Source organism: Egretta garzetta, unplaced genomic scaffold, assembly GCF_000687185.1.
Source record: "Egretta garzetta isolate BGI_Z169 unplaced genomic scaffold, ASM68718v1 scaffold81, whole genome shotgun sequence".
NCBI lineage: Eukaryota > Metazoa > Chordata > Aves > Pelecaniformes > Ardeidae > Egretta > Egretta garzetta.
In genome coordinates, this window is record NW_009258671.1 from 7,923,730 (window position 1) to 7,949,361 (window position 25,632).

Here is a 25,632-nt window from a genome sequence, read left to right on the forward strand (position 1 = left end):
TGCCAACGCTGATATTTTCCAACCAAGCCCAGGTTTGCTCAGAGCTGTCATATTCATGATCATAAGGAGATCTCCACAAACCAGATTTCTAAGGAGAGATGGCTTGTCAGGTAGAGCGTTTTCTGACATTCTCAGCCAGCTGATGCTTGAAAGCCAAGCACCTGCCATGCCAAGGCTGTTAAGCAGTAGGTGATAGACATGCATTTTTTTGCACTTGATTATAAGTGTGCAGGTATCTGTTGTACCTGCTGTCTGCTGTGATTGTAACTCTTTCTCTAAATTTGGAATATCTCAATTCTGCCATCAGCTTCAGCGAGTGTCGGTTCCCATGCTGACAGCCCCGGGAGGCTGACTGGCAGCGTTCTTTGCACTCCAGACGTGGCCGTGAGCACAGTGAGAGCTTCAGTTCATCTTCCGGAAGTGACAAAAATTCACTGTCATTACCCTGTTCCATTTGATTTTGGCATAGTTTCCAGCCTCGCAGAATTAGCAGGGAGTGGGTTTTGTTTTTCACCCTAGGTGCAGTATTTCCACTCTTTCTTCCCATAGCTATATTTTCACATCTATGTACCTGAAATCAGTTTCTGAAACTCTGACTTAGGTCACAAAACCTTCTGCAAAATCATGCTTCATCAGCAGGGTTAAGACTTGTTGAAACATCAGAGACCTTCTGACATCCAGTAAGTCCGTTCTGTACTGCTCAGGCTCTTATTTCTTAAACAGATCTGATGCTGGAGCTGTGGTGGCATTCAAACTAGGCACCAGCCTGCAGTAGTATGCTACCAGGCTAAGGAAACTTTCAGTCTCTAAAGTTCACCCAGCCTTTTTCATCTTAATGACTCTGATCCCTTTGACAGATTGCTTCATGTCACATTTTTCTCCTTCATATTTAAATTTTCTGCCTCAGTTTCAGACAACACTGTTGGCAGAAGTGTTCTTCCCAATATGGAGGCATCCTCATCTGTACAAATGAGCCAAAACTCCCCTTCTTGTACTGAGTTACTGAGCAGGCTCTGACAGCAGCAACCATGTCCTCATCCCCAACAGCCAAATTAGTGTTATGACAGTGAGTGTGGGTTTCTTCCTCATATATTTATCCGACTGCATGTTTAGATAGCTGTTTCTGAGCAAGATGACTCTCACTGGATCCAGTTACTAAGTCACCCGGTACCTTAACAGGGACTAAAGAATCTACTGGAAGCAGAGATTCCTCTGCATCTGTTTGTATTGTATAAACGAGACCTTTTATGGCTGATGCCTCAGACGCTATTGTAATAAACACAATGAACTCAGTTTCTTAATTCCTATAATGATTTTCATGTTATTTTTTCAACAAAGGAAGAGAAAGTAGTCATTTCACCACTTTCATTCTAGCTCCACTTTAGAGTGAAAAATGTTTTTAAAGTTTTTAATACTGAATTTTAAAAATGCTTAATCTCAGTTCCTGCTAACCTTCACAGGGAAGAATTGATTTCCTAAAATGAGGTCTGAGTATCTGAGAAAACCATCAGCTCATTAAGACTAAGCCTCAGAGTTCATCTTCTGGACCAAACCAGCGAAGTGCTTTTAATTTCAGAAGTAAGGTGTCAGTATCATCCTGAACCCAACTGATGATTTAGGCGAGCCAAAGAGGAAGGGTAGGTTTGAGAAAGCACATTTGTGACTAGGGCTTCATGGTAACCAGCAAACCAGAGCACATATTTTAATATGCTCAGCCTCAAAACCACAACCTGCTCCTCTGTCTGGTTTATAAATGCAAGGCTTGAATTGCACTTGCAGTAAATAAGATTTTGTGTGTGTGTGTGTGTGTGTGTGTCCTACCTTATCTCTACCATGCCGTGAGAAATCACCTTGCTTAATTAAATATTCACTCTCTTGTCAGAACTATGCATAAGTGTTTCTAACCAGGTGTCATTCCTTCGGCGGTAAGGATCTTGATGCTTTGCTCACAGGCCTTTTTCTCCAAAAAGCCCAGCTTATGCCACAGGGTAGTAATTTTCTTTCTCTGGTTAATATGTCCCCACGTGTCCTCAGCAACCTGTTTTGTGCTGAAGTGAGACTGAATGGGGGCTGTCAATTCTAACCGACTATTTTGGTAAGCAGTAATGCCATGCTATGGAGGATGCATCTTTGTGTGTGTGGCTTCCGTAATGCTCAGGGACAGGGTTGTGCAGGTGGCTGAAGCTGCTGGTGCTCCCCACACCGACCTGGCAGGGCAGAGAGGGGCCCTCCGGCTTCCAAGCTGCCCAGCCTCTGAGGCAGTTTTATCTGTCCTAGGCTTTAGGATTCAGAAATGCACTTCTGCTTTTAAACTCTAATAAGATGCCACAGCAGAAGTTCCCTTTCGTGTCTTTTTCTTCTAGAAAAGCAGGTTACAGACTGAATATAAGGTATCGTGATAAATGAAAAGCTGAGTGGTGTGTGGCTGGTGGTTTTAGTGTTTCTTTAGGTCAGTATTAGTACAATTCACCATGCTCTCTTTGTTTTTAAACTCTGATCCGCAGTTTGAGTGCACTAACTGATGCATACTAAAAATAAAACTGCATAGCAAAATCCGTATTTTGTTTGGAAACCCCCCCAACATCTGGAGGTCAGACAACAGCTTTTAAGGGAATTTTTTATTTGATTCATTATGCTGGGTTTTAACTGCACTGTTTGGACTTGCATGAAGATGTCGAATAGGTTACAAAGGGCAGGAATGTTGCACAAGCCTATGTCAAGTATTAATACACTGTATTGGTCTTAAGCAAAAATACCAATCTGAAATATATAGGTAGGGTTATTACTGTTAATGTATTTTATGTTTTAGAGAGTATCCCCAAAGGCATAAACGACATGCTTGTTTGTGCTTTAAACAATTTACAACCAAAGCTAACCTGCTGGTATTATTACTGACATTTCCAAAATTTGATAATATTTGCATCCTATAGAATGGCCATATAAGAAAACAGCTAAAAAAAAATGCATAGAGAACTGATTACCAAAGAGACCATGTGAGATCAGCAGCAGCTCAGAAGTGATAGAACAATAAACTCACGGTGAAGGCATCACACTACAGAATTATAAAGCAGAAAAGATAACTGTCCCCTATAGGAAAATTATCTCACAGCAGCCCCCGTTGCTGAGTCTTTCTCTCTTACCTCATCTCTTTTGTTGACTGGAAGTGCTTTGCAGCACAAAAGGTTTGTTCAATGTTGGTCTCGTGGTACCACAGGAGGGTCCTGGGTGATGACTAAGACTTCTAAATGAAATGGTAATAACCATGCTATGGAAGTTTAATGATGAAGCAGTAAATGTCCTATGGTATGATTATAGTGACAACTAAAGCTGTCCTCTATCTGTTCAGTAGCAGAAGCAGTGGTAAAGAGTCATTAATCTTTCCTCCTCATCCCTTCCATGAAGCACAACAAATCTTGCTGATGGAGAAAGTTTGGGTTCCATTTTTTAATGTGAATGAATACATCCTGGTGGTGATAGTCAGAATGGGTAGAGATGGATGGTTATGCATTCTGAATACATTTGGATTGCTGCAGCTTAGCGAGTTTGCCTCCTGGCCTCCACTTCTTGTGATCAATCAAATATCTTTTAAAAATGCAACACCGGGAAAGCTTGACATTGGCCATATAAACATTTCTGAGTTCTTGGCTCTTTTGTTTTCATGTGAATGTTTTTACCTAGGGTTCATGGAGATGAGATAAATCCCAAGACTGGTTCATGTGCCATCAAATAAAAATGAACCTTGTAATAAGCACAGTTTGTGTTTTTGGTGCTCAGGCATTGTAAATAAATTATGTTCAGAGGTGCCAAGTGTAAACTGAGAACATTCATTCATAAATCCAAAGGCTAGAGACTACGCTGTTCAAAACTGCAAGGACACAAATACACTTTGGGTTCTGTGGAGGATGCACAGTTCTACATCTTTGCTGCTGCTGCTCAGCTTTTCATTAGGGCTGGAACTGTCCCTTCTCCTTCCCCTCTGCCCTTGATCTGCTGTGCACCTTCTCGCAGTCCAAATCATCTTAATAAACTGCAGACATCACGCTCACTTGTTCCGTATTCACGGCACAGAGTACAAGGGTTGTGCAATCTCCTCCTCAAACTTGTACTGTGTCCTAGCTTTAAAAAAAAATTGAGTTTGTCTTAAGCATAAAAATTCACAATTGCCACCGTTTTGGGCATTTAGATGTTACATTGAAGATGGACGATTAGAATAAGCTATCAACTCAGCAGTCCTCATAGTAGAAATAAATTAGTTCTAATTTTTAAAAAGGATTCTTACTAGAATTAGGTAATCTGCAAGAAGATGTCTGAATTAGTTGTATTAATGAAAATGAAAATGGCTTCCAAATCAGGATGGACACTTCGTCAGACTTCCAGGACCCTGGTCAAAAGAAACATTTCCAAACTCAATTTGAGAGAGAAGGAATTCAGATGCTCACTCTTGTCTGCTTTGAGAAGAGAAATAGCAAAATTAACAAAGGTTTTTGATGCCAGCAACCCTCAAATCAAGGATGATTGAAAGAAAAAGAATGTAATTTTCTCATCTCTTTCTTTGACAAGTTTGCAGCAATGTGACAGCATGTGTTGCTTTAATTTATCTTTATCAGTTTTGATTTTCTGTGTCTTTCCGTCATTGCACTGTGAAATTTTGTCTCCTGTGGTAAAAGCCATCTTATTTCAATGTGGAATGAAGTGCCTGCCTGTTTTCATTTATGATTACTGATGTCTAAATAATTACCCAGTTCAGTTCTCAATAGCGGAATCACTTTTCATTGAATACAGATGGCTCCTTTGCTAGTCACATACTACATTTTTCTGTATAGCACTTAATATTTAAAATAAAATTTCACTGTTTTTGTTCTGGAGAGTTTAGTGCAGGGTAGCAGAAGTCCACTGATCTCTGTATCTATCTATCTGTCTAATTTTTTTTTTTGTGAGGGACAGGGAGCAGTTTGTGCTGAGTTATCTCAACAGAGGCTCTGCAGCATCCATCGTGTGAGTGAGTGACATGCAGCTGTGTCTTTATCAGAACTGGAAAGCCTCGGCTAGCTGCTCATGCCAGTCAACCCCTAGCAGTGTTCTGGCAAGCGCTGCTGCTCTAGGGTTGGTATTCTCTATGGACTGTGTTACCCATGCTATCCATGGTAAAATGGTTCAGATTGTACACAAAAAAAAAAAAAATTCTCATTAAAGAGACACCTGACATGAGTCATGCTGTAAAGGGGATTTGATTGAAGAACACTACTAGCAAAAATTGAATAGGCTACTTCAAAATTATTTTTTTAAAAGGACAAAATGAATGCTTTGAGCTGCAGTGACAAGGTTTGTCTTCAGCCAACTTGTTTCCTCATGGCTCTGGCATGTATTTTGTCTGCAAAAAGAAGACAAAGTGATGAATTTTATTTTAGTGTGGGCACCTTGTGTTAGCTTAATTATGGTAGTTCCAAGAACTGGGGTTTTTTTTTCCCTAGTGTCTGAAGAGACAGGTTTGAAGAAAGTATTTCCTGACTCTGTACAAAGCTGTGTATTTATCCATCATGGTGAATAACCAGCAGGAGGCTTCAGATGACTTTCCTCCTTCCCATCCCTTATTATGAGACCCCAGTTGTGGGCCTATGCTGTTTGGGTTCTGTGACATGAGAAACACCATCTTGAAATCATGTTTCCAGGTTGCTTTCCCTTGCCCCGCCTAAACACAGAAAGCACTGAGGGCAATTAGTAGACTTACAGACTTCTAAAAAAAGTATCCTTCTCAGTTCATATGCATCACAGAAGTCAGAAAAATATATTGCAAAAGGGCTGTCTCTGTATCCAGGCTCATAATTTTCCCCCTTCAATAGCATAATTGCTGTTGACTCATATTTCTGTTTACCAGCAGACTGAAGTTATGACCCATGCTTTATTTAAAAATTGCTATAATATATTATTTTCTGGTCTGAGCATCTTTTATGCAAAAAAGATGTGGCTCTCTTGCTGTTGCGGTTCTTTTACTTTAGAAAGAGAATATAGCTTTTTTTTTTTTTTCCTAACAATTGCACTAACCTACATTTAATTACTGTCACATCATTTGGATAGGTTACCCACAAATGTAAGAAGGAGTGGAGATAGCTGCTTTGGTAGTTGGCTTGTTGCCACCTGTGATCAAACAAATTGCTGTATATTGATTCAGTTTCAGCTGACTTGGAAAATGAAATTCTGGAAGAAGCAAGATATTGCCCGTATCCCAGACTTCTGCAGATGAGGATGAAAGTTGTTTTTTACCCCTCAGACCTCCAAAAAACATATCCAGCAAGAGCTTAGCATTATGTGCCATTACAGTAACATTGATGGGATACAGGGCCAGACAAGTACAGCTGCTGTCTACGCTACAGATTAATGTCTTTAATTAGACTCTTGAAAGCTTAGCCAATAAAGGCATAAACATGTTAAAAATTGATATTTATTACATTGTAGTTTATACAGTGAGATTCACATCAGATTAAAGCATTAACTATTAAACCAATTTCTGCAAACCGAATTGCAAGCGTTTATGATGGCCATTTTCTGAAAGACTTGTTTCTACAGAAAACCTCTAGTCCGCTGACAGCCAGCATGATATTCTACAAATTCTCAGGAAATTATTGTATTTCTTGTTTGCTGAGGGCAATGCCTTGATGAGCTAGCTGTTCACAGCTGCCACTTCCTAAACCATGTCTTTAGACAGGTTGTGCTATAAATCTAATGGAACAGTTTTACTACAGTGATGCCATTTGCCGTAACTTTATTCAACTGAAACATGACCTGGTCAGGAATAAAGCAAGCGGTCTAATGGATCATAATTATTGTCCATTTGGTTCCTTTAGCAACCACGGATGTCCTTCTTAGATATTGTAGTTTGAGATGTCATACTCCTTCCCGAATTGAGTGCATGGGCTAATGTTTTAATATTCAACCTGGAATTTCACAGGCAAGAGCGTAAATGCTTAGAAAGTAACTAGGACCTGTATTCAGCTGAACTCCACCTAAGCCTCTAAATCTAGTCAGTGGAGAACTTTCAAGTAGAGCTTGGGGTTCTCTGCAGAAGTCTCTGAAACATGTCTATGAAAATTTACTTCAGTGGATTCACAGGCGTGGTTTGGGACTCAGTTTGCAGGTACGCTCACTGAAGAGTGGGTACATAAGCAGCCTGGTAAGTCTAAATCTCCTCCTTCTATGTTGTTAGATGTACATTTGAAAGCTACTTTTAAAGAGAAGTTGTAGTTGGCAAGACACTCTAAAACACTTAAGGAAAGGTGGTAGTATTTCTATGCAACATGTTAAAGAAAGTGCTGTAGGCAATGCTGAAACATGATTTGATCCTACCTTCTATTCTCAAGGACTTTATTTCCAAAAAATGAGTGTATCAAGTGCCTTTGTTCCCAAACCTTCTCCCTCCATTCTGTTTTCAACTGAACCTGTAAAGAAAAACAAGAGAGTGACAGCTTTTACAGATGAGACCTGCATTAATTGTTTTTTCAGGACTACAAGTAGAGGGCCTCTTCAGAAGGTCAGCCAGCATCCAGACTATCAAAGATGTTCAGAAACTCTACAATCAGGGTAAGCTGTCATCATACTGTTGCCACTAATAGTGCGAGGGCTTTGTTGAGCTTGGTTTTGTTGGTGAAGCAGAGGTGCTAACTTTTTTATCATTAGTTAATCATAAAACCATTTGTAACATAAAATAGTAAGAGCACTAGTGTGGAAACCTGAAAGGTAGCAACAGGCACTTAACACTTACTGAATAGCGAGTTGTCAGCTGATGTCAGACCAGAGCTTACAAAATCTGTAGCAGCTAATAAATGATGAAGTTTGAGTCAAAAATGGTCTGTATTTTCATAAACATTTGTATTGCCTCTACGCGCTTTACTGTACTTAGGAAGTACAATGTCTCCATGTCATTTTGCTTCTGGTGTTTTTCCATGGTTATGGCAAAGATATGTAATTTTTACCGAATTTATGAAATGTAGCGAAGTAATTTTGAAAGTCACTGACTTCCCTGTGAAGTCATTTTATGAAATGCCTTTATGGGGAGAATCTTTTATAGCAAGATGAATAAAACTCTATGGAAAATTACAAAAATAAAATGCCGGGAGTTACTAGCAGGAGAAAGCCAAGAGGTTTTCTGCTCAAAATGTAGTGTGAAACAGTTTTTAAGCAGCAGTTTAAAGGAAAAGTAAAACATAATTGAACACCTTTTTTCTTCTTTTTCTCCTTTTAGGCAAGTCTGTGAATTTCAACCATTACTAACTTTTGAGTGTTATGATCATATCCTTGGAATCACCAGTGAGTATAAATAACTTTTAGAAAAAATGATACTGCAAGTTGAACTGGACCTGGCTAATTTGTAGTCACTGCTGTTTGCTAACCATGACGCAGTTGTGGGTAAATGATATTTATTAGTGCTTCACTGCAGCCACAGATGGCCAACTTCATAATCTGTACCAGAGCAAGGTGGTCAGGGTTACCAAGACCCTCTCTGCTTTTTACAAGGTTTACTGGTTTATCTATATATCATACTGTATTTTTAAGAATTGGATCAGACTTCTCACTGTCAGGGCTCCATTTTTATGTGATGGCACAGCGCTGAGTCAGTCTCAGTGATACAAGTTATGTCAAAGCAGCTTTAGTTTTAGCAGCAGGTTTGGCAGGATTGTGGAAACAAAATTTAGTTGGTCATTTGTATGCTGCTTTCTTTTTTTTTTCCTTTTTTTTGGGGGGGAAGGAATTGTTTTTGTTGCAACTATTCACATGGGATAACATATTGGGGAAGAAAAGATCTGAAGCCATGAGAAGACATTGATTATCTAAAGATCTGGCATCACATGAAACTATGAATTATAAAACTTTAATTATGTGGCCTTTGTCAGGGACTAAGAGTTTATAATGCTGGCAGGTCGCACCCTAATACATGAGGCTTGAATATCTGAGGTCCCAGAATATCTGGGAGTTAGTACCTAGTACTTGTAGAGACTGGTATTTTGCCATCCAGGCTATAGTCAAGCTAGCAAGGGACCCATAGGGCTTCCAGTCACAAGTCACACGCACACATTTTTTCCAAAACCTGCTTTTTGAGGAAATTATATCTAAATGGAGTACAGCTTCCAACAAAGTCTGTTAGTGTACCTCTGGTAACCATGGGCTGATGCTGCTGCAAAGTGTAGGTTATCATCACTATAATGGCTTTTGCTGTTGGGGTAGGGCACTAAAACAATTCAGACTGGGGATAAATCTCAATTGCTATGTGTTTGTCAAGTGTAGAAGTACAACAAGTTTACTGTACCTAGATGTACTGTATTCCAGGTAAAACACTGTGCCCATCACTCACATCTGCAGGCACTGTTTCATATCATTAGCTTTATTCATGTATTTCCATTAAAAAATGTAATCAGGTCATGTTCAGAATCCTCTGAAGTTCTGTACTGTTTTGCTATTTGCGAGTCTGTAGATCACCACCGTCCAAATCAAGGATTTGTCTGTTCACACAATAAATATTTCAGGGCATTGAGAAAAACAGGTCTATTCACAGGAAGGTGGTAGAAATGGAGGGACTAAGCATAGTCACTCAGAACTGGAAAGAACAGGGGAAATACTTGGAAAAAAGACATATAAACACTAACTTTTACTGAATTAATCTTCTGCTGACTTTCTGGACATGATATTACTTTGTGATAGAGCTAAATGAAAAAGGAGAACAAGACTGAAAAGAATCTGAGAGGAATGCATTGTCCTAGGAACGCTGGGGAGGGGTTGCTTGGCAAAGCGCCTGTGAAACGTTCATTCCATGTTATTTTTATTAACTGGTGTTTTAAATGTTGGCACAATCTGTTGAAAAGTGGCATTTAAGAGAATTTCTCCTTGGGTTTTCTTGTTATCCAGTGTGATGTCCACTATGTTTTCTTGGTGCTGTGGTGATATCCTGATTTTAAAAGATCTTAAGCTTGAGAGCCAAGCTGGACTGCAGCAAAGGCATATTCTCTGTGACTGCAGTGCAGAAGGGAGCTTTGAAGAGGTGTGATCGCAGACAGCTGTCTTGGGATGATTTGAAAATTCTCATTCTGTCTTCTGGAAGACACCAGAGCAGGGTGTGATGTATCTATTGGATCTCTTAACCTGCAAACCCAGAAATACAGTATCTCTGCTTTGCAGTACTTTGAAATAATAGTGAAACTTTTCTCTTTAGTGTCTTATCTGAAATATTTTTTTTAAGAGTTATTGATAGGAGCTGTGAAATAAATAAGGTGAGTGACTGACTAAAAAAAATTAATAAAACCCTGAAGCTTGTAATTGTCAAAGAACAACTTCTTTAGTCATGAAAACTGCTAACAAGAGTTCTTTACCCAGTATTGCTACACTTCCTGCATTATTTACCCTGCAGAAAGTTGACAGAAAAATTCTTGGGATTCATATTATTGTGTCTTACAGGAGCTGGTAGCTTTGCAGTAGAAAAAATGTCATCACAGCTCACCACACTATAGCTTCATGTGTTTAATCCAGAGCTTAAGGGAACATTTAACAAGCTGGAATTTTGTGCATGCACACATACTTATGCGCACCTCTAGCTGTGTCAGGGAGAGAGAGAGAGAGAAATGCAACAAATGCAGAAAAAACATCATGAGCTGGTTAGGTCAAGCGTGATTGTAATCATCAGACCTTTCTCCAAACTGGTGTTAAACTTCCAGTACTAAAATAATGACAATATTCCAGAAAAAAAAAAAAAAAAAGACACTTGGAATGATATTTGAAATATTATTGAGTGTTAGTGTAAGTCTCACACAGACTGTCTAGATGATGCAAGGAGTTTGGGGCCCAGTTCTGGTTTTGCCCATCTGTAGAAATGAGTTAATAAACCTGCTTAGGCTCATCTTGAGAAAATTCTTACCCACATAAGTAGCCATCTCATGAATTTTTGCCAAGACAGAATACTTTCCTGCAGAATCACAAAAGTGTTTTTAAAGTTAGTAGAGTGCCAAAAGAGCATTTTGGGAAGGACTATGTCTCAGCAAGAATAAAATCAGAGCGTAAAAGGTAGATGTCTGGATTTGGTGCATGAACAGAGAATGGGATTCAAATCAAGACCTTTGAAAGTCCTCTGTAGCAAAGAAATTATTTTGAGTATTTCACTGAATTGAGAAAATACTCTGGAAGTTAGTCTTAGCCAGATACATGATAATACAAAACACGATCGAGTCATTCAAAGGGATAACCCTAACAGTTACTGTGGCCGTGGAGGTTAGTAGAGCTGAATTTTGTAGTCATTTTTACAGATAGAGACCTAAAGTAATTCCAGAAGATATAAATAAGGTATTATTTCTTGGTAATATTTGATGTTTTGGAGTTAAGACTGTCTTTGACATTGCAGGTGTGGAGAGCAGTTTACGGGTCACCAGATGTAAGCAAATCATTCAAGGACTTCCTGAACACAATTACGTTGTTCTGAAATATCTGATATGCTTTCTCCATATGGTGAGTATAGGCAAAATTTCCAAAGTAGTGCCAGTCTTTTCTTTCTAAATCTGTTCTTGTTAATTCAACATTGAAAATCTCCACAGAAAATAAAACTGAAGAATTTTAAAAGTATGGTGAGGTGGTGGTGCAGTACTTGCCAATGGAGTGAACTCAAGATGCAGAACCCTTCCGTTCTAAGAAAAGTCAGTGCTAAACGATGGTCTGGCCATCCCTTCACCATGAAATTCTTTAGATGTAATGAAAACTACTGTGTAAATATAAATGGAACTGTGCCTATACTGGAATATTTAAAAGTCCTGTCCCCCCAACTCCATATTCACAAATGTATGTTTTTATTGATTTAGTTTTTGTTTTTTTCCTATTTTAGAGTAAAAAAAAAGCCTGAAAATAGTTGTTGTGTAATTTTCAGTGCCAGAGAAAAACTATGTGACATCACCTTTTTTCTCCAAAGTATAACTCTTGAGCAACTAAACCACCAAATAAATTAGTGTCATTTTAGAAAACGATAAGAAACATTAATGAGCTTTAGAACAACAATCAGCAAATATTTTTATCTTAAATCTTACAAATAACATTTTCCTGTTTAACATACCCTTTCATCCTGTAGTTTACTACACTGCTAAATGAAAAACTTCAACCATGCCATTTTGCAAGGATTTTTTGTATGCTTCAGGATAAATGAAATCATGTGTCTTTTCTCCTACTTTTTTATTTGCTGATTTTTTTAACCCATTTTTGGAAACCCCACATGTGTGAGGGTTTGGGGAACACCCATTACAAATAGTTCTAGAATTACCCTAGTGACATCCTTTGGTTGCCAGCTGATGTGCAGGAAAAGATGGTAATAGGAGTGTAAATTTCCCTTCCTTCTGCATTACCCAATGCATTGTCTTTTCCAGATTGCATTTTTCAGGTGCCTAAAATTGAGGATCATGGTGTGGTTGACACCTAATTAAAGTGATCTAGCTTTTAGAAGTCCTAAGAGCCCACCAAAGCCATCATGTATGTGGAATGATGCTGATTTTCATCAGTGGAGGAATTAGCCCTCAGTAACTGTTCTTGGCCTACAATCATGTTTGCCGTATTCTAGCCAGTAGCATATTTCAGAAACAAGTACCTTTAATCCCCTTTTCTATCAAAACACTGCAGAAAAGCAAGATTAAAGGAAACACATTGATATGACCCTCACTCAGACAGCACTTGCAGGGTTCCTGTAATACCCATGTGTTCGTTTACTGTTGCTTAGCTGAACTCTAATGCTATTAAGGAAATCCTCATGTCATTTGCTATTATTTTAGCAACTGATATCTCTCCTCAGTGTTATGAATCGTGTAAGTGACTTTGTTCCAATAATAGATGCACCATCTCAACGCACTTCTTAAGAGCTGAGCACTTGAGGTGTTAATGAGGTGTGCAAAAGTACTACATAGTGTTTTCTGTAATTGGGCAACAGAACTTAGCATTATTTTTGAGTATGCCTTGTTATGTAAAGCACAACGTCAAGTTGATACTAGTGTTCAGATCTGCAATTTTTGCTGATCCATGGCTTCTCATCCTTAATGTCTCAGGGAATATTTGCATTTGGAAAGGTCAAGGGAACGTGAAACAATCTAGGAGATAGAGATTTCTATTCATTGCAGATCGGTGTGCTGCACAAGCTGCCACAATTCAAACTTTAGCAGAGCACTTTAGCAATAATCCTAGTTTTTACCTGCAAGCATCAACCTTCTTACATGTAAGAGGCAATTTAATTCTTCCATGAGCTCAGCCTTGAGTAGTGCAAGAGGTACTTGTGGTAATTTCATGAAGTGGGATGAATTGTAATCACTAGGTACAGGCTTTGAACGCTCCAGGTTTGATACAGGCTTGTGGAGGAAGGAAAATACCCCTATTTTCTCTGCAGTCTCAACCCCCTTACTTAATGAAACAGCTCCTTCTAGTCCAAGGGTGCAAGACAGTGCAACTCCTATAGAAGTAAAAGACTTGAATTTCAAAAATAGGTCCAAATTCCTTAACTTTATGATTAGGAGTGATTTTGCCAGTCATGAGCCCAGTGTGCTGTGAAAGTTGTAAGCTATCCATCTCCACCTTGCAGTGCATCTGGCTGCTAGAGGGGGATTTGCAGAGTCTGCTTGGAGTTGCAGTGGACTGAGGCTCCTAGGCAGCATTGGGCAACCAGGAGCAAGAGGGAAAACAAAGACTGTTTTTTACAAGTCAGTCCCTGTATTGTGGCTGTAAAAAATGTCCATGCCTGCTCAGCTGATCTCACAAGAGAGATGAGTGGGCACAAACAAGCGTTTGTGTTCCACAAGCACTGTGTTGCACATGCAGTGAAGCAGACTTATGGTTGCACATGCAAACTTAAAGGGCTCAAAGAAGTCTTCTTGCAAATTACTTGGCAAAGCACGCTGAGGGCTGTAGTTACCCAGTTCTGAAGCCAGAAACCATTTAGTAGAAAACTAGAAATTGTAGTTTTCCATCACAGTCACAATCAGGAGAGTTTGTAGAGGCAATAATATCATCTAGATTGTTTTTATAACCATGTCTTTGGTTTTGGTACCGGCTGATACAGCCCCCTCTCTATGCTTACACGCTTTCCCTCTCTGCTGCTTATTTTTCATACCTGATGCAGGGGAAGGGTGGCTGACTTGGCTGAAAGAACCATTGCAAAAACCTGCCAAATTCAAAGCATCAAACTTGGACCAAGTAGAGAAAATGGACTAAGTTTTGGGGCCCATGAGCCATGCTTCAGATTTGTAACTGAAGCAGCAAAGTTAAAGCCAAGTACAAGCTGAAAAAAAAAAAATGCTCTGAATTAATGTTTTGTCTCAATCGCTTGTCCAATTGAAAAGTGTAATTAGCACCAGCAGAGCTTGGGGGTGGCTGGAGATGACAGGCCATGTTGGGAAGGATTAGATGACTAAGCCTCATGGAGTAGATACAAGCAGTTGGCACGTCTGCAAGGTAGCTTAGAGTGGGGGATAGAAACTTGTACTTGCAGTCAGTTTGTGGGGGCGTTTTAATATCTAGTAATTTTCTTTTGGAAATGTTTTGTGGAGTTCCTTTCAGCATTCCAACTGAGAAGCCAAAGAGATGGTGATGTCCTTATATTTTTAAAACTCAGTGGTAATTGACTGTTTCTACCCTCTGTATTTCACTGTTTAAGTTCATTAGGTAGTGTAGTGGCTGGCTGGTTTCACTCCTGCAGTACCTATGCTGGTGCTGGGATGCAAGTATGTGGATTCCAAAAATCATCACAGTTTTGCTGGGGGGAGATGGATGCTTATTCTTGGGGTAGTAAAGATGTATATTTCACATCTGTTGATGTGGCACTAAGTCTTCAGTGTTTATTCCCAATGATGGGTTTTGCAATGTACAAGTTTTATCTTTCTAGGGGACTTTCTTTCAATATAGGCTGTCACTATTTAATGAATTTTCTATACATGTTCCAATGAAAGGGGGAAAAAAATCCACCAAACTGGAGCTGTGTAGTTCTTTGTTGTAATACTTTTCTGTGATGTTCAGATGATTCCTTCAAAGACGCCATCTAGGTCCCTGGAGAATTGTCTTTTATTAGCTTGTCAAATTGACAGAGCAAGTGTATTTTCATTTGAAACAGAGATGACGGTTACTGACTTTTTGAGGGGATCAAAGAAGGAGTCAAGGGGGTTAGTCCAAATGCTAAAAGTGTCATTTATAGTTTTTAGATAGAATGTAGCTTTGGGGTGCAGTTATTTAGAGGTAGCCCATAAAGAGGTTGGCTGACTGCATGCTGCCCTTACATGGTCTAGTGTTGGAAGAAAGCATCAGCTGCTCATGATAGTGTTGTAGATGAAGTGGATGTGTCCGTGTCGCTCAAGAAAGAAATCTGGCCTTGGGGTAGTGAGGGGATTGAGGTAGTGTGAAGCCGGATCCCCTCGGGGAGGAATAAAGCCATTGCCAATGGTGTGACAAGGCTTCCTTGCTTGCAGCTCTTGATGAGCTGGCAAAGATTCTTGTGGAGAGAGAGTTGGATTCAGTTGCACACCACTTCTTGGATCTGCTGAGGAAGGGAATGCTGTGCATTTTGGAGTGAAGCAATGTGCTGTGTCTCCCTTGAATTCCTAAGTGTCAGCCTGATTGATGACTCACAGATAGGCTTACTATAGCTCTGCCTCAGATGATATGATCATTGGTTCATTTTATCTTAAGGATTTTCTCTCTCATGGGCATTTTTGTTGATCATTTCAACATTGACTGTCTCCTTGAAATATTCACAGATTGGTGGCGGGTGGGAAGATGTGGTTTCATCCTGGAGTTAGAAACATTCTTTGAAATAGTTGGCCTAAAGAGAAAAAACAAATCTAGCTCTACCAGCAAGTTGTAGTGGTGTTGCTCTGGGCTGAAATGTTGGCCTTCGAAGGCAGCAGCTAGGTTAAGGTGGATGTGTTTCAACTAGCACTTGAAGATACCACCTGTACATGACTTTCAGGTTGGAGTGTTTCAGGGAGCCCTCCCCAAAACCAGGGGAAGACAACTGCAACAGGTTTGGCTTCTTCCACCCTCCACTGTCCTCCGGTGCTATACCACATGCTTCTCTGCCATCACAGGGTACCTGCCCTGTATACACTTAAGGTACCTGCCTTAGGATACACATATCTTTGGTTTTGTGCTATAGAAAACACAGTGCGATGGGCTGTAGCTCTCACATTATTTTAGAGACTTTCAACTGAAAGAAACACCAAAAAATAATTTGACCTCAATCCACAGGGGTTTCAGAGTACAACATTACATAGTGTGGATGCAGCCAGTATGAGACACTTGACCCAAGGGCCAGAACGCAGTCCCTAACCTTGTTATATTTAGCAGTATCCAAATGCCAGCTTCATTGTTCAGCCACCCTCAGGGTAATACCTAGGTCTATGTCTCCTTTCTTAACAGGGTACTCCTGTTATTGTTGTCCTAATTGTTTTCCCTCATCAGTTATTTTGATAGTAGTTTAGCTTTTGCTACATTGCTGTAGTGTAATGAACCCTTATTTGAGCTGATCTCGTCTGAAACAGATTACGTGAACAAGATGGGCTTGGTTTTTTTTCTGTATAGTTAAATAGTGCATTGAGAGCAGTACGTGAAGGTCAGCAGGCTATACATGGTTCGTACTCTAGAGAGAATGATGTGAGTTTTGCATAACGTCATGGAGCAGACGTTGCTGTTTAATCTGATGACTTTTTTTTTTTTTCTCAAGTTGTGAAGTCGATGCCTTGAAAAGGGTCTTATGGCACTGCTATCTCCTTATTAATACATCCTTCCTTTATCCCGCCCTGCTTCATGATCTTAAAAACAATTGAAGCCTTTAATATTCGTAGCAGAAGCAGCAACACGGTAGCTTTGATGTCCCAGGAGGGTGAGGCAAAGATTGGAGGGAAAAATAGTACCTATTATTGGAAAAATTAATATGGTTAGGAAGAAAATGTTATGCTTTTGGGCACATAAGTGCTTCTTCATGTCCCCCAAGGAAAGATTTCCATCCTGCGCACGCGTCTGAAGGGCATTATATCCCCTCACAGCTGAGCAAATAGGCTTCTTGCTAGCTAAAACACCAAGGAGGGTGGGACTGTGCTGTAGGAGATAAAGGGGAATGAAACCCGTGTTACTGGGCAGAGGGCAACTGGAGTTTATGCATATGCTAAGTGTTTACATGATCATAGTGTTTCTTAGATTTTCCTCTATGCCCTCAAACTTTTCATAGTACTACAGAGCTGCCTTTTCAGGAGGCTTTATGGCAAGGCAGAAATGGAGAGATACTGAGAAGTAGGATTTTTGCTTTCCTATTCCGCCTGAAATTGTAGCAGGAAGAATACACGGGAGATTTTGCCCAATAATTCCTTGTTCTGTTCTGAGATGACAAATTCAGAGTAACTTGTATGTCGCAGTTTGTGACTGGATGGTCTTCCCAAGACAGATTACTGACCAACAACTGCAACCATCAGCCTGAGCAGAACTGGCTGCATTATCTAGGTCAGGAGAAATCAAGAGCACCTTCAGCTTGCTGGCTCTTTACAATAACAGAGAGCTTGTCAGATAGGACACCAAGACCATATTGGGCTTTAGATACCAGCCATGCAATGCAGGAGAGCAAAACACACACAAATTCCCTGCCAAGCTCACACAGAGAAAAAAAATACTTGTGCTACCCAATTCTAGGCTCACATCCACAGGTAGAAGTGGGACACGTCATCCAGGTGTAGAACAGATTTCAGTGCTGTGTATTTTACCTACAACCCATTTTCACCTCCATTGCTTTGGAGGAATTGAGTGGATGTGGAGGTACTTGGAAGTGAAGTCATGCATCAGTGGGAGAAAAAAAAATCCTTCCAAACCCTTGCAAACAACTTGAGAAGTCCTCGAGATTTAGTCTGTAGAGGACTTAGTACCAAAACAGATGGGATAGCTGTTTGTTTATGCTGTCCTTCCCTGCCCTCTGGCAGAGATAACAACAGATTCCTTATAGAAGGATTAAAACCAATTAATTTTCCTAGCATAAGGAAACAATTCAGTCTTTTTGCTTGACTTACTGACATCTTTTGTACTTGAGGGACACAAACTCCAGTGGCTCCAATAGCTGTAGGCTGCATAGTCAGCCCTGAGGCTGTTAAGAAGTCAGTGATGTACCTGTGGCCAGGGTCTGCTCCCAGCATTGGTTCATCCTCAATACAGAATGGTGTCTTGTCTCTCACTCTTCGGGGCACGTGTCTGCATATACCTATTCATGTTTATGTTTTTCCAGGTTTCACAGGAGAGCATATATAACAGAATGACAGCATCCAGCCTGGCCTGTGTCTTTGGCTTGAATTTGATCTGGCCGTCAAAAGGAACAGCCTCCCTGAGTGCTCTGGTACCTCTGAATCTCTTCACTGAACTACTGATAGATTTCTACATGAATATATTCAACTCCCGAACAGTGCCTGGTGAGATCTTACCTTAATGCTGCCAGAAAGGAAAATGGAGTATGGCTGCCTGAGGTCTCCATGTCTCAACTGGTGGGAGCTTTATATTCAGGGCTTTCTCCTGCAAAGAAAACTTTAAATACAGAGTTTCTATAGCTTTCCAAATACCAAAGACGTTGGGAAAGCACACTGCCCCATATATGCTCATCACATGGGAGAGAACATGTACATGAACATTCAAAGACCGATAGGTCAAAGTGAATCCCCTTATTAAACTTGAGCAGCTGACAAAAACTGGTATGCTAAAAAAAAAAAAATCATGACGCTACATGCCAGTCTGTCATTTCTTTGAGGATCTGGAGACCTTACTATGTGGCATTATTTTCTGGGGTCATGCAGTGCTAAGTTCTGGACCATTCCTGAATGTACAGGGTTGTTTTTTTGTTTTTTTTTTTTTTTTTTTTGAATACAAGTTTGTTAAAAATTTCCCTATTAAGTTAATAAAAGATGGAATCAATTTTTAAGATACTAAAATTTCTAAACTATTTTTTCCATATATTTAAGTGTCTTGTTTTACACAAAAAGGTGTGGGCAATTGTGGCACATCAGATTTGCAATTACCGTGGAGAATAAAGTGTTTCCTGGGTAATTTGAGTTGTGCAGACAGCTAACTAATTATGCTTGCAAATATCTAATATATGCAGTTAATCACTGTAGCTGCACACGCAAAATGTGTAGAAGGTTTTTTTCTTCTTACAAGTTCAAATGGGGAGCAATAATCTTACAGGTTTTTTTCTCTAAATACTTGGAATTTTCATCAGTGGAGTCATATCAGTGAGCGCGTAATAGAGAATATAGTCTAACTTTGCGAAGACTACCCCTGATGTTTGGGTTGCATGCTTTTGCAGTTTGAGTTGATAGAAATTTTCTCTTCAGATCAGTTTTATCTAGAAAGCAGTAAGAGCAGCAACTTGGATAATATACCTAATATCATTTTTACTCATGAAAAATCTATTATTAGTCCCAGTGTGAATAATTAGCCAACATAAAGGGAGAGTTTTCAGCGTTTTCTTTCTAACTATGCCATTAATATCGCTTGTATTTGATGAACTCTAACACACTGCTATTCCATTGTTTAACAGTGATTGGTAATGGAGAGGTGTAACAACGTTATTGTAGTTGCCTGCAAAGCAAAAAATTAATCAGTGCTAGGAAAAAGGTAAGCAGTATTTTCCCTAGTGCTCTGGTCTTCCTGCTTCTATACAAAGCTTACAAAACAGAGGGACTGTTTTAGACTTCAATAAAAGCAATGGTCTCAGGAGTACCTAGCAAGGTGAGGGTTTGTATTTCTGGTCTTCCTCTTAGCAGTTATTAATTGCCTACCTGTGTAAAGGGTGCAACAAAATCTTATTGCAGTGGGTAAAGAGGATTCATTCTTGCCAGCAATTTCAGGGAATAGCCAAGTATCCAGAAGGCTGTGAAATACTGGATGTGCCAGGCCTTCATTTGCCCAGTAGGTGTCATCTATAGCATTGGGCAATGATTAAAATTTGAAGAATACAGAGGCTTTAGGACAAGATGTGTTAGGACCAACTTCTCACTTCACAGTAGTGTGGTTTTCCCCAGTTCCTCAGGTGTCTTAAAGACAACTTTTTGGCTTTTGAATATCTGTAAGTAATAACCACACATGACTCCTATTTAAGTGTAAAATCTTGCATAATACAAAGAGAATAATTAACAGGCATTCATGATTGTTGCATTTCAGCAAATGAGATTGCCAAGGATAAAGCTGTCATAGTTTTGTATTGCAGCTCATCAGTTTCACATCGGAGTTATCAGTGACAGTGTCATAGCCTGTTGTATTATGAAAAACAAACACAATTATGCTCAGTACTGCTCAGCAACTTGGCAGCGTGGTTCTGTGCATCAGCACCCTGTTCTTACGGGGGAGGAATTTGGCCTCTGGGAATTAACAAAATCTGAGTATTTTGCCACTCTCTGACCTTGGTCAAAATAGATATGCCTTAGTTTTGCTGTCTGTAAAAAGGAGCACCCAGCATTAGAAAAGTGCTGATAAGTCTTATAAAATGGTTGTTTTCCGTTTCCCCGTGTTCTCTTCCAAAAAGCCGGCAACGTCAAATGGCATTTGTCTTCAGGCTGTACTGCATAGTGAGAATGCGAGTCCTGGGTAGTTTTAGCACAGTAACATACCAGAGTACTGGGGGGGGTGAAATCCTGAGTTCATGGAAGTCCCCAGACCTTGAGGAGGGTGCTTCCTCAGAGATTTAGTTCTCCACCTCATCCCAGGTTGGGAGGGAGCGGGAATTTGGCAGCAGCAGTCCTGATGGTGAAGCAAGCCCTCAGGGCACAGCTGCCTCTGACCTCTTTACTTTTACAGGTAAAAAGTACAAGCGGCAAGCATCCCTTCAGCTAATTTTCCTGCCTGTAGACACACAAGAGGATAGTGAAAACCAGACTCACTCTTGTGGTATTGGTCACGTGCCAAACTGCAGGTCTTCCTTTTAGTGCTTTGTAAACTACCATTTTCCAGCAATTTATAGCTCCTCTCATTTAGTGAATGAAGAACAAAATGGCGTTTTCCCATCTCAAGGTGCCTTCTTCCTTTAAAGAACAGATAACATTTGTTATCCACCAGTGGGGGTAATTTGACGCTGCTTAAGAAAAGTAGAGGCTCTGGTTCTGATTGCCATTAGCGCTGGTGGGGGCAGAGTGAGGCAGGGGGACGGGGCGGGGGGGGACTCCCGCTCCCCTTTACCTTCCTGCCTCCCCAGCAGGCAGCCTGAGATAGAAGTAAGGAAGGTACTCACCTCCTCCCCAGCCTCTCCCTGCAAGCCTGCTCATCACAGGGAAGGGACTTTCCCAAATCAAAGGCACCTGGGTAGCAAAACCCTTCTAGCGATGAGACCCCAGCTCTGTCCCCCCTACCCCAAAGGAACTGGCGAAATCCTCCATCTGCAGCAGAAGCCCCCGATCTCCGTCCTGAGTGCCAGACTTAACTATGACATTCAATCAGCTCTCATGAATTATTCAGAAGGGTTTGGAGTGAAATTCATGTTAGAGAAATATATGTTTCAAATTTCCTGACTCTAAGAGGAGTCCTGGAGGTGTCCCCTGCAGTTACTTTGATAACAGTTTCTCTTTACAAATGATAATTGCACGATTCGAGCTTTTGTACAGTGTGGCCTTGTGAACTCTTCTCTCATATCAAAGAACAATTTTCAGATCATTTCCATAGCAAAAAGAAAGTGATTATGGAGATAATCTGTTGGAAACACACATGCTGGATTTCAGTTTAAAACAATAAAATGCAGTCATGGAATGAGGAGTCAAGTGTTACCTAGCTGACAATATACAGAGAATAAATTGCCTAAGCATTTTAGTTTACTGAGCTGTTAGGAGTTGAAAATTGGTCCCAAGATTAGTCTGATTATCAGGATGCCTCTAGCAACAAGCACCGAAGGGGGAAGGGAATACTTTTCTAGCCCGAATCTATGAAGAAATGTAAGGAGATTGGACAATGTCATTAACCGAGGGGGGTCTTTATCGTTCTTACAAAAAACTTCCATAAATGCAGTTTATCTGCCTGTGTGTGCCGCACTCCTCGAGCATCCATCGCAGAATCTCTCAGAGCCTTATACGCTTTAATATATTCATCCACTCTTGAGGAAACTAATAATAGAAAAGCCCCGGATATTTTATTCACGTGTTAAATGTGTACTTAGGTAGCAAGATGAACTTTTAATGAGATCGATGGTACAGTCATCCCCTCCTCCCCCCCCTTCATTTCCTGAATAGTTTGTCTTCACAACTCTGCAAAATGTCAGTTTGCCAACACTTCCACTTTTCAAGTGGCCGTGGGGGTGTTGGGGCGTTGGGGGAGAAAGTCAGGGAGAGTTATTGCCAGCACCTATGATTTGCAAAGTGAGAAGCTCACGTTCAGTGAAGCTTTACTGGCCGGTCACGTTCCTGCCCATACGCTACTCATTTCTAACATGGTTTTACCTACAAAGAGAAGGCAGAAGCAAACATACCCTGCTTTAAGTAGGAACATCTCCACTGAAGCTAAAGGTACGACTGTGGGAAGCGTGTCAGTTGTGTGTTAAATGATACATGCGGCTGGCGTATGAAAGGCGTTCTGCCTTTCCTGGTGGAGTAATACTCATTTTCACCATCTGAAGAGTTTGACTTTTGTGTTTATCTGTGCATGTCCTGGAAAGCCGTTTCAGTGTATGGCACCTAATGCAGCAAAGGATTCTGGTGTCCTCCAGCATCATCTGAGAGCAGTGGAGGGTTGAAGTGGGGTGCTACAAACGCCGTCATCTTTCTTGCAAACTGGAAAGCTTGAGCAAGTACTGCCTTCACCAACAAGATTTCTTTGGGGTTAGGCTGGGGGTTTGGACAGTGAACTGCTCTGGAGACTAAGAAGGAAACTTTGAAATACAACCAGGAAAAAGGCCCTTTTCCACAGCAGGCCTGTCGGCACCTAAAAAGCATTACCCAGAAGTATCACTCCAAGGGAAAAATCTTGGTTTGCCTCTCCAAGCTGGAGATACACAAACGCATGACGGTACATGAGTTCTCCTGTTTCTTCCTAACTGGGGTCTGTTGCCTGTAGCGTTAGGAAAGCCACAGTAACTGTACACAGAAGGACCATAGCCCTACTATCCTGGCTATTCCTCTCTACAATAGCTGGCAGAAGTTCAGCCTTAAAAATAATAACTGGTTGGAAAAATATTTCTGCTGGAACATGCCAACCCAACAAAAAAAAGCGCATTTTCTTAGAAGGCTCAGTTTTGATGCCGTTATTTCAGAAATCTTTACGTTCTTCCAGAAAGCTGCCTGCATGCCTCAGGGCCATTGACCTCCAGGCTCGCCCAGGGCCTGGCTCCAGCTCTGCTGCCCACTGTGGTGCTCCGGAGCGGGGAAAAGGAGCGTCGCTGCTTCTCATTCATCGTCTCTTGAGATGGCGTCACCTTTCTGCACCGTGGCCTTGCAGTTATTGCCAGAGGTAGGGAGGGAATTCTGCTGGAGCTGGGGGAGATGACACACACAGCTGACTGATCGTTAAAGCTGACATTTTTTTCTGCGGCCCTGATTTCTCCGTGGTACAATATCATCGTGCAGAAACTCTTCCTGACTGACAGGCTGTCTGTAGTCCCCAGGGCATGAGCTTGTTGCTCACGGGGGTTAGGGCTTGCGCCTGTAGTTGGGAGCGGCTGGATCTGATGCCTGACCCAAATGCTTGAGGGGGTCAAACAGCAGACTGCAACATGGGAACCTGCTTCTCCAAAACACATCCTGGTCTACTACTTGCTTCATTTTTTTTTTGCTTTGATCCTCAAAAACTTACCCATTTAAGCTACTGCTAGCCCAGACTCTAAGGCCAATCTCCTCAAGCCTAATAAGAAATCAGGATTTTTATCTGTCGGGTTTTTTTCTCTATTACATTGATTGTATTCCCCAATACTGAATTGTACTCTCAAATTATTTCTGCACTTCAACCTTTAATTGCCCACAAAAGCAGTTTACAGCCTCTTACTCTTCTGCCATGAAAATTATCCACTTAATTAATGGGCCAATAAAAAGCAACTGTAAAACGCACCAAACTGCATCATCTTTAGTGTCTGAACTGGATTTCTGCAGCAGTCATGGAAGAGTTTTCAGATGGGTGGATTTTTGACACTTCACCCAAGAATTTCGTGACCCAAAGCTCTAAAAATAGTAAGGGTTGTAGTAAGGTACTTAGTTTTTCTGTTTCAAAAGCTTCTAAAGAAGCATGTTCTCCCCCTGCTTCACCTGCCAGTGTTGTGGGTTGGTTTTTTTTTTCCCCCTATTTATTTCCCACCCCTTCAAAGCTGCATCCTCTGCCTATTGCCATTTACATCCTTCTCCAGCTGCAGTCTGTCAGCAGTCTGTGTAAAGTGGGGAGTGGTGGTTTTTTCAGGGATAGGAATGGTCTGAGGCTCTTGTGGCCGTTCTACAGCTGGATAAACTGAACTGCAGCCACAAGAGGTTTGGTTCTGCAGGGAAGTTTCAGATTATGGTGTTTGAATGAGTGAAATTGCCCAAATCATGCTTCCTCCATCTCTGAAGCAGAAAGATGGTTATGCTTTTGATAACTAGATTGAGCTTTTATATCTAATAACCCAACACTTGTTGTGATGAACAGGAGAACAAGTCAGGAAGATCTTTTCCGTATTTCCCACTGCTCCCAGCCTTCTTCGTCAGCCCCTTATCTTTTGAAAAACCTACTGTACTGGTGCATGCAAGCAATGCAGCCACAGCTGACGTCCAGTAAAGCTAATGTGGTATTTAATAACCATGCCCAGAATAGAAACAGCATCTCACCTGGCTGTGTAGCTCTCCACTCTGAACACGTGCATAGACCTGAGCAAGGCACAGGCTGGTGTCAGTCAGTGTCTGCCATGTTCCCTGTTCGGAGTTATAGAGAGGACCCACTTCCCTCCTCCCTTTCCCTCTCATAGAGGAGCTCCCTCATGCTCACTGGGCTACCAAAGCAGCAGCCGCTAGCCCACAGATGCTTTCCTGTTAGTCCCATCTGCACAGACTACTTAATGCTGCTGCAAACCAACGACACAAGCAAGGTGTTGAACCGTCACAAACCACTTCCATTTTTGCAGAAGGATTAGCAGATGAAACTACGTTCTATTCCCATCCCCACATTCTATTCTGAAGCTTAAATAAATCTTTTTTTGTTATCTTTGGCTTGTGGCTGACCTCCCAAGCAATACTGCAGAAAAAGCCTTCCAGGGTCCAGAGTGCACACTGCCATCTCTGATGGGTAAGTAGGTGGCCACAGTACAAGGACGAAACATCCATTCCCTTACGAAATCCATTCCCTTACAAAATAACATTAAAATTCAGTAGGACAATATCACTGTCTTCTGCACTGAAAGAGCTTTTACAAAATAATATAAATGAGAGGATGAAAATAATGAGAGGCTTTGTAGAGCTCACTCACAAGCCCTGACACCCGGCATGCTCCTGCCGGGAAGGCAATAAACACCCCATTCTCCACATGTCACAGTATCGCAACTTCGCTTGTATAATTACCACTTGAAAGTTAATAGGACTCTGCTCCCAGCGTGACGGCTGTGTTTTCTATAGTCGCTGCATGTTCTGCGTCCATGGCCATCACTGGGGACATGGCTGTGGAAGAACCATATTGGAGGACAAGTTG

General features: G+C 40.9%; 1 protein-coding gene across 1 annotated transcript in view; it reads left to right on the top strand.

The window, feature by feature from the left end:
• Positions 1-18,570, top strand: part of ARHGAP8 (Rho GTPase activating protein 8) — a 57,133-nt gene extending 38,563 nt beyond the window's left edge. Inside the window, exons 9-12 of the mRNA XM_035888536.1 lie at positions 7,498-7,593; positions 8,242-8,301; positions 11,378-11,481; positions 18,251-18,570. Coding sequence (XP_035744429.1) covers positions 7,498-7,593; positions 8,242-8,301; positions 11,378-11,481; positions 18,251-18,448 — 458 coding nt within the window. The 3' untranslated portion in view covers positions 18,449-18,570. The remainder of the gene's footprint in view (positions 1-7,497; positions 7,594-8,241; positions 8,302-11,377; positions 11,482-18,250) is intronic.
• The last annotated feature ends 7,062 nt before the right edge of the window (positions 18,571-25,632 follow it).